General features: G+C 41.8%; 1 protein-coding gene across 1 annotated transcript; it reads right to left on the reverse strand.

The window, feature by feature from the left end:
- Window positions 1-999: 999 nt before the first annotated feature.
- On the reverse strand, window positions 1,000-9,231 carry MARVELD2 (MARVEL domain containing 2). Its single transcript, XM_010298365.2, has 6 exons — window positions 7,604-9,231; window positions 6,013-6,045; window positions 4,745-4,881; window positions 3,734-3,905; window positions 3,258-3,308; window positions 1,000-2,335 (listed from the first exon to the last, which is right to left on the reverse strand). Exons 1-6 carry the CDS (start codon window positions 8,729-8,731, stop codon window positions 2,219-2,221), a joined length of 1,638 nt encoding a protein of 545 aa, XP_010296667.2. The 5' UTR covers window positions 8,732-9,231; the 3' UTR covers window positions 1,000-2,218.
- Between the last annotated feature and the right edge of the window lie 251 nt (window positions 9,232-9,482).

Consider the following 9,482-nt stretch of genomic DNA (forward strand, 5'->3'; position numbering starts at 1 on the left):
AAGGAGAAGCAGGATAGTTCTGCAGAGGCTACACAGGCACTGTCTGAGGGGCCAAGAGCCAGTTTTTCAGATGCTGAAACTCAGACCACTGTCAAAGGGAGCCTGGACCTGGGTCTCAGCGTCCTATGGAAGGAAGGGTTATCAAGGGTGCAGACTGTGGATCTTCCAAAGAAAACATCAAAGTCAGCTTCTTTTTAGCACTTTATAAATATCAGTTGATCCTTAAATTTGGATTAATCTTCTCCTGGTACTGATGCAATGCCCAGAACTCCCACTAAGAAAAAATGAGAAACCTGAGTGTACAGCAAGGTCATTTAGGCTGCAGGGATTTGGACAAGGACCTCTTTTACAAAGAAAAGTTTAACAAGAATACAGCACAATAGGTATAAAACACTTGCCCCAGCTCCTTTATAAGGTAGAGAGGTTTCTTCTTCTTTGAAAAGAACAGAAAACTGAACCAGAGGGTACCTGAAAAGAGAGAGAAAGCAGGGGATAGCACTGACAATCATCTGATTTCAGACTGATGAAAATACTGAGACACCTTCCAAGTAGATGAGACTGAAGGCTTTCAAATGAAGAGGTGCCAAGTCTTCAGATTCTCTCAGTGTTCCCATGGTGCCTTATGTTTTTTACTTCATCTACTAAAATCTTGGAATTAAGTGGCTGATAAAATTGGAATGTGAACTTTATAAATATGAAGGTGGTTTGTAGCCATTAAGATTGCAGTGTGAATGATAAGGGCTCAAAAAGCAGAAGGGATATAACTGCCAGACCATGCTATATTAATGCATTTCCAATACTGAAGAACAGAGATAGTACTATCATCACTGTTCTAAACTGCAAATGGCTTTCCTGATATCTTGCCTTTAAATTAAGGCAAAAGTGGAAAACTGTCTTTTAAAGAAAAAATGCTAACAAAAATTTGAAACAATCTTAATCATAGCACCTTTTTCTAACAAAAATGCCTTTATAAGCAATGGAATAACATGTCTACACTGGTGGGTTTTTTTTGAATTAAAATATATTTCAGAATAGACAAAATACAATTGTAGAAAACTGTACAAAGAAACTACCAATGCTTCTAACAATTTTAGTAAGTAAAAAAGTAAACAAAGATGTGAAAAAGGATACAAAGAGAAAATTTACTGGCTTATGAAGACATTTGCATATACAAACCTATCCCCAAGATAAAATATAAAAATGTATATTGAATTTATGCATTTATACTGTGGAAAGCATGTCTATTAAAGCATTTTACCTGTCTTTCTAAGAGTTACTCATAATTTATACGTTCAGTGAGAATTAATTTTGCTCTACTTTCTCTCTGAATGCCAAGTTCACAAACAGCTGCTGCCTAGACAAAAAGTACTGCTACTTGCTGTTGAAGAATGAAGCTGTTTGCTTTTAAACCCATGGATTCCTACTAAGATGACCCAAAAAGGTATGCAGAGCATACTGGCCTATAGCAACACTAACTTGAGTCTCATCTTGTGCCTCTAGTCCTTTAAGGCCTTGTATAAATTTGTTGCATTGCCTTTAAAGAGGGGAGTGGAAAAAAAAAAAAAAGAAACCAAAATCAAAACAACAAAATCCCAACACAACCTGCCCTCCTCCCCAGTATGCTATGGTTGCTAAAATAGCAAGTTATTTTGCATCTCTTGTTGGGTGTAATTCCAGATAATTTCTGACATACAGCAGAGCATTTGGAAATAAAATAAAAAAGTCTTATTAAATTTATTTTTGACTTGCCAAAATTATTCAGTATGCTTAAGCACTCCACCAAACCCCAGCCAGAAAGAACAGCTCAACTCTTTCTGATATCATTAAGATGTCACCTCTAAATAAATCTGAAATTGTTAATGGCATTTCTGTGCAAACTTTTGACATGGTACTTAGAACTGCTTTCTCTGGTGGGCTTTGCAAGTTTGCAAATATAGTATTTTCAACTAAAGTATTCACGTTTAAGAGACCAGGGTGTGTACTGTCTAATGAAAGCAGAATGTTAGCACAGGTTTTCTAAACTTATCTGAGAACTTCATTACATTGATTTAAGATTAGATTTGCATACAAAACCTACCAGTAATGTACAACAGCTAAATACATGACAAAGTGATTAAGTAATCCCCATAGGTATGCTGTTGTGACAGTAAATAAATAGTTTAAAATACACATACTGATTTAAAAAATAGAAAATAGTATCCACAAAGTGAAGGTATAGCTAAGTTTCTACATTCCAATTCATAACTTTATCATAGTCCTGAATTCGTTGTTTTATGTGAGAAAGCTTATTCTTTAGGTATTCACAACGCTCCTTTTTCTCCATGAATGCAGGATCCTGCAAAAAATACAAAACCCTTTACATTAATATATTACACATTTCAGACTCTTCCAAGAATAGTATCAGTTATGTTCTTGATTAAGGATAGTATATAAATAATCTCCAAAAATCACATTCTTTTCCCTGTGGCTATAATTTCTTACTTCCTGCTTCTCTTTCATGAAAGGCTGGAAAAAGAGGGTCTGCTTTTATATGCTGTAGTTACTTCGGAAATGGAGCAGTTTATAAACAGAAATCTGCAAATATAAGTGACATCCTACTACATAATTTAGATTTTATAGGTACGTTGTGGTATGTCTAATAAATCCCTCCTCCCCAAAAAAAGCAATGAAGTTTAACTAATATGGACACAAAATTTGAATTCCCTGGGAAAAAAATAAAAAGGTATCTGTAACGTATTACACAGGTACACATTTACTGCCTGCATTTAAAAATGACAAAGTGAAACCTCTTGAATTACACTGAAAATTTCTTTTTGAGAATCTAGGTTCCATGCCACAAAGAAAACACAAAACTTTTCAAGGGTAAAACTATGTTTCCTGTTGTTAACTTACCTGATGGCTGTGTCAGTCAGTGAATATAGATGAACTAGAGCCCCCAAAATAGTATTCTGCATCCAGAAGACTGGTTAAGAGATGAGACATGCTCTCAGAAGAGGAAAATGCTTAACTGTTGGTTTTGGTTTTTCTCCCCCCACATCTGGCTAATAGAATCATTATTCTCAGAACAGATTGTTGGCATGAGTAGAGTGGGTTGAGCCTTAACTTTCCCAAAGTTTTAAAAGACAAAATACACAAAGCCCTGTAGTACCTACGAATACCCTGAGCTAGTAAATTGCATCTAGTGTCAGACATGTTGGCTATTTACACTCTCTGCTATTCTTTAGATTCACTAGTAATGTAAAGCTGAAAACACTCACATTTTTCTTCTTCTTGTATTCTTGCAAAACTTTTGATATCCTTTCCTGTTCCTAATGAGAGAGATGACACATTTTTAAACACTTTGAGTGTGCTCTATATCTTCATGTAAACTCTACAAAATAGTCATCAGAAGAAAAATTCTCTTTTGATCAATCCATTCTTGTTGTAACATTTTAGTTGTTAATCTTGTACTTGAGAAATAATGAAAGTATGTAAATGTAATCCACTCAAAACTTGAAAGGTACTAGCATGCAAAAAAAGCCCGAAACAACCCCAACAGAAAAACATGTATACAACTTAATTGCAACTTGGTATCCTTGACTGATGACCAAACAAGAAATAAGGTATTTGGGGAAACCTTCTCTCCCACCAAGTCATTGCCAGCATTACAAGACATTGTGCCCTAGCTAAAGACACTCAGAAACTGTCTAAATACCACACCTGTTTTCCATAAGCCCATTTCACAGGTACTTACATATATGCTTTCAGCATGGTGAGGAAGCTGTCTCATCAATGCATCCAGCTCATCAAATTTTTTTAATACAGCATGAACTTCCACAGACAGTTCTTTATATTCAGCAAACTGATCATTGAATACTGCTTTGTACCGGTCTCGCATTTCATTTGTTTGGATTGCTGGGTATTTCCTTTTTTTTTGGGGGGGGGAAAAAAAAAAGTTTTCAAGGACTAGTTTTAGAAGCAGGATCCTTCACCTTGATAGTGTATTTCTGTATTGTTTGCTCATCTTGTAACCTGCTGAAATTTACATGTATGTAAAGCACTGAAATCACAGAACAGCTGAGGTTGGAAGGGACCTCTGGAGGTCATCTGGTCCAATCCTCCTGCTGAAGCAGGGCCACTTAGACCAGGTTGTCCAGGACTGTGTCCAGGCAGCTTTTGAATATCTCCAAGGATGGAGACTCCATAATCTTTCTGGGCAACCTGTGCTAAACCTCACAGTGAAAAAGATTTTCCTAATATTCAGGTGGAACCTCCTGTGTTTCAGTTTGTGCAAACAGTATAAAAACTGATATATGATCTCATACTTCACCATGGAAAGGCGTACCCTTTAAAAGGGAGCATATTATAGATTCAGCACTTAGAAAGTACAAGAGTAGTCAAATTTCAGGGGCTAAAAAGACAAGTAGTTTTATTTTTTTCTAAATTGTGTGGTGGTCTTCTGTTCCTTTGGCAATTACTGTACTTGCTAGATTATAACATTCTGCAATTACATTTGATGATTGGGTGGGTTTTTTAAATTTAAGATTCTGTATTTATGTTGCTGGTTCTGTGCCATTGATACACTCAACTCAAAGATACCAGTCCCCATCCTCTGTATTTTTAGCATTAACTTAATACAGAACTTTGAGTTCCTATAGCACGTGCAGGACAGAGAAACCATGAGTGTATATATGAGAAATGCTGAGTGAACAACATCATTCATATATTCTCCATTAAGTTTGTTCTTCAAAGTCAAGTCACTTACGCTATGTAGTCTGGCATCACTATAGGTTTAGGAATGTGGCCTGCAGGTATATGACCATTAAGTAGTTCCTGTTTTCTTTCCACTGATTTAAGCTGCCTGTAAGTAACCTCTTCTCTTGGTCTGTCATCACTTTCATACTGTTTTAAAAGAAAAAAGTTCTTAAGTCACTTTTACTTCAAATGCAGTGTTCATAGACCACAAAGTGCTCAACTCATTTGAAGACAGAGATACAAGTACTGAGCAGTAGTAGAAGCAAATCATAGATATTTCTTGCAACCCTTACTGTAATTAGAAAATTAGCAAAGAGTTCCACTAATGTTTCTCAGACAGTACCTATCTTCAGTTTATCCTAACAGTGGTACCAGTTACAGATAAATACTTGTTGGGGCTTGGAATGATTTGTCTCGTATGTCTTAAAAAAAAAAAAATGATGGAAGTTTCCTTGGATATCCATCTAATTTGTGAATTAACAGGAATCACTTAGTTCTCTGGACTTCCCTTTTCCCCTTGTTTCCTATTGCATAATTTATCCCTTGATGCAGAAATAAAAGCATGCGAAGTCTTGTTGCAACACATAGAAAAGGATCCTGATCTAGTACTGAAGCAACAGAGAAAACAGTGGTAGGAAATTCACAGTATCTAACAGGAGACATTTAAGACTGAAGTAAATACACCATAAATTCTCTGGGAATCATCAACATCTGCTGTTAAGATCCTGTACAATCTTTGTTGTGTATGCAACCGCATCTTTGTGTGGCAAAAGCACTGAAATTGCTGATACTTCAGAAGCAGCAAGGAGGTCTTTGGAGCAGTCTCAGAGACACAAGAACAAACTCAACTCAAAGAGCACCCACCACTCTGCTCCCCTGTCTCTCCTCCAAAGTAACCAGATAGCCAGGAGGAAAGAGTCTCTAAAACCTACAGTGCATCAGATGTCATGCTCATCTAGCCATGCCTGCCAAACTCTGCGATAAACACTACAGAACTTGTCACTTCATGAAAAAGGGTAAAAGCACATACAGAGGCAGACATCAGATTTGCTATTTACAGTAAATTTTATAACCTAGCCTAATGACTACTAACTTCTTTACAAGCTTCTTCCAAATCTTCTAAGTAGGAGAATGTTGTCTGGACTATGTTAAAGAATTAAACCTAATCTCTTCCAAACCAAGTAAGTCAATAAATAGACAGGTCAATCAAAATAATAGCAAGAGAAAGAACAACCATTTGGAAATAAGTAAACAGAAAAGTAAATAACTATTTCCTACCTTCTTTTCTGGAAAAGAGGACTGTGTTTTCATCTATCAAAAAATGGAGAGAACTGTAAGTTTTATTTTCAGCAAAAACAGTATGCAGAAGCACAGACTCATCTCAACTTTTTCAAAATCATGCTGTACTGAGAATTACATTTATATTTAGGTATGAAGAAATTTAGCATAAGGAATATTTTCAAATAAATTGATTAAAACACTGTTTAAGAATGGTGAAAGAAAAACAACTACCCAAAACCCAGAACAATGACAGGATCTTCCAGAGCATAGCTGTAAGGAACAGCTTGCAGGAAATACTCTATCTGCTTCCCAGTCTCCTTTATTATTTCAAGTTCCAGCCTGCATTAACTCACTGACACTCCGCAGCCTAATTCATTGCCCAGAGAACACACCTGCGCACTAACAGCTCAATCAGCAGCTGTTTTGCCCAGCACTCTCCAGAGCATAACTTGTATTATAAAAGTATTCCCTTTAGAAATATTAAGTAACTGAAATAAAAGAACATGGATAGTAACAGGGAAGTGACTGAACATCTTCCGTATAATTCCAACAATCACCTCATTCTTGCATGACCTACTAAAAAAAGTTGGTTAAAAAACTTTTATCAGAGTTGCAATGTACTTTTCAAAAGGGAAGTCTCAGTTTTATGCAGAATGGTGCAATGGAAACCAGTGGTAAAACACTGCAAATCAGACTGCTGTAACAAAGCAGAGGAAATGCAACTTTAAACTTGCTCTCTCCTACTAAAATCACTTTAATGCTGCCCCTCCTTAAACTAGGCTTATGTAGGCTTCACCTACATTAATCTTTATGATACGTTAAAATGTATTAATTTTTAAAGGTTTTTTTGGTGGTGTTTTCACATGAAGGAGGTTTTACACAAATGACTTTGTATTCTCTAGTTGACAGTGGGAAGTCTCTACTATTACAGTTTATCATTAACCAGGTGAGTACTGAATGCTTCTAGTAAGGGCAAGGTCAGCAGCAAAGCTTGATGTGAAAAAGATGTGAAAAAGATGAAGCTGATTAAAATCTCACCAACTCTGTTCTTACTATTATTTTCCAATACCTGTTGCAAAGAACATGGAAGAGACATAAAGAAGTAGATTGAAGTTTTGCTTGCAAAGTAAAAATAAGTATTTCATGTTTTTATGGTCATTCACACTAGCACTTAACGTGCTGAAAGCAGAGTCTTCAAAAAAATGCCTGGTGGCTTTAAGCCTAACCCTTCTGATAGCTGAACAAGCACATTGTTAATTTCTTCCTTTGTTTGGAAAATACACACCAGGAAGTAGTTCATCAGCTGACGCAGGAAGGGAACTGAGTATTACAAACAGAACAGAGCCAGCTCCTTAAAGTGAATTAAAAAAAAAGAAAACATCCAAGAATTTGGATCAGACATCTTAAAAACCCTTTCATTTGGCAATCTTAAATGTTGTTAAGACTGGTGGAAAGTTCACCCTCAAAGGCTATGGACCTGCTGTTGGAAGTCACCTGATACGACTCCATCTACAGCTTGGAAAGATCTTACAGCTGGTCCCCATCACAACATACCCAGGTAGACACAAAATGATAATTAATGACTTACCTCCCGTTCCATCAATTCCCTGTGCCTCCTGGCTCCTTCATGCCTCCATAACTTTAGAGAAACCACGGCACTAATGAGATAGATGATCACCGTGACAAACAAGAAGATGATTGCCGCTGTCTGACCTCCCTCTACGCGGCAAAAAGACGCATTTATTGGTGTCTTAAACAACTGGTAATAGCAGAGCCCACCTCGGTTGGTATCGTTCACGTACACTATGGCAGCTGACATGTACAGAAAGAACAAGGCCACGTTAATTCCAAATTCAGTCAGAGGCCACCAGTTGGAATCAAGGAGGATAGTCCGGTAGTACATTGACATGCCCAGGACCAGCAGCACTATCGTGACTATCCACGCCATTCCCGCCACCACCAGGATGAAAGGCGTTTTGGGTCCGCTGTAGGAGTAGCCTCCGTAGGCGCTGCCAGGCCCATAGCCATAGGGCTGCGAGTACCCAAACATGTTGTACCACTCGTTATCCTTATGCACGTAGGCTGTGACGCAGGCGAAGACAGCGGCACCCAGCAGCAGCTCCACCACGCAGAGGATCCTGAGCAGGCCGGCCCAGGACTTCATGTAGGCGTATCGCTGGTTATAGGCCTCCACCCGCTCGCTGTATGTCTGGCCGGTGGTAGCGTGGTGCTCCAGCGACCCGAAGGGGTCCCCGGGCAACATGGCTTCGGCCTCTTTCCGCGAGTCGTAGGTTCCGCCCGATCCTCCGTAAGGATCCTTGTAGGAGCCGGGCAGGGACTTGGCCTCCGACCGCACAGGGGGCGGGGAGGGCGGCGGCGAGCATTCGACCCCGTCCGAGACGTACCTGATGTCGGAGGCCGTGCTGTCCCAGCTGGAGCCGTTGTTGCGTCTCCCTTTGAAGAAGTTCTTCCACGAGTCCGGGATGAAGCGCCGGACCGGCTTGAGCTCGGCCGGCCCGCTCGGGCCGGGGCTGGCCTCCCCGGGGTAGGCGTCGGGGCCGAAGGGGGGCTGCAGGGGGAGCGGAGGCGGCGGCAAGGAGGCGGCGGCGGCGGCCACCGGCTCCGCGTCCCGGGGAAGCGGGGAGCCCGGGCTGGCCCCACGGGGCAGCAGGGACCTGCCGGCCCGCCCGCCCTCCGAGCCGGCGCTCCTCGACATGGCTGGCGCTCGGCCTGGCGTCAGGTGCTCCCCGGACCCGCTCAGCCGCCTCTCATTGACTCGACGGGAGGAAGCTGCCGCCAAGTCCAAAGGGCGGCCGGCGTCGGGCGGAAGAAAAGGGACGATCCCACCGGAGAGTGCGTGGGGGGCCCGGGCCCGGGCCCACCCTGCGCTCCCCTCCGCGCCCAGCCCCGCTCTCCGTCCGGCCACCCTCGGCACCTGCACCGCCCCGCCCAGGCGGCCTCACCTGCGGCGGCCGAGCGGCCCTCGACCGGGGAGGCGGGAGCTTCCGGCCGGCGAACCCCGGCGGAGAGCGGTGGGCCTTCCCGAGGCGGGTGCGGCGAGCCGGCACTGCGGGAGCGGTCGCTTTCTCGGCGGCTGCACCGCTGCTGCGGGTCGGCGGGGGAGCGGGGCGCGGCCGCCGGTGAGGAGCGCCGGGGCCCCGCAGTATCGATGAGCGTGGTGAGTCATGAGAGGGGCCGGCCTGGGGCCGTCCTCGTTACGGTGCAGCTCTGCAGTATTGAGCAAGTGTTCGGACAAACGAAAACCACTTTTCTCCTGAGAGTTATCAAACGCGGGGTTGTTCTGTCCCCCAGCACAACGGTGCTTTAAGGGGAAAACCGGCATGCCACACCGTTAACTTCTGCAGAATGCAAAGGACACAAGGACCTCTGCTTAACTGTTAATTCACCCTCTCCAATATATTATGGAAATGTTTTCAAAAATTGAGTCCATAATAATCAGTCATACA

This window comes from Balearica regulorum, chromosome Z, assembly GCF_011004875.1.
Source record: "Balearica regulorum gibbericeps isolate bBalReg1 chromosome Z, bBalReg1.pri, whole genome shotgun sequence".
In the NCBI taxonomy this organism is placed as follows: domain Eukaryota; kingdom Metazoa; phylum Chordata; class Aves; order Gruiformes; family Gruidae; genus Balearica; species Balearica regulorum.

What these genes read in the sequence shown, in the direction of transcription:
- MARVELD2 (XM_010298365.2), bottom strand. Translation starts at nt 8,731, where the DNA reads ATGTCGAGGAGCGCCGGCTCGGAGGGCGGGCGGGCCGGCAGGTCCCTG. An exon ending in GTGATGCCAGACTACATAGC is followed by an intron (nt 3,906 to 4,744) that starts GTAAGTGACTTG and finishes CCAAAAAAAAAG; the next exon opens with GAAATACCCAGCAATCCAAA. An exon ending in AATACAAGAAGAAGAAAAAT is followed by an intron (nt 2,336 to 3,257) that starts GTGAGTGTTTTC and finishes TATTTTTTGCAG; the next exon opens with GATCCTGCATTCATGGAGAA.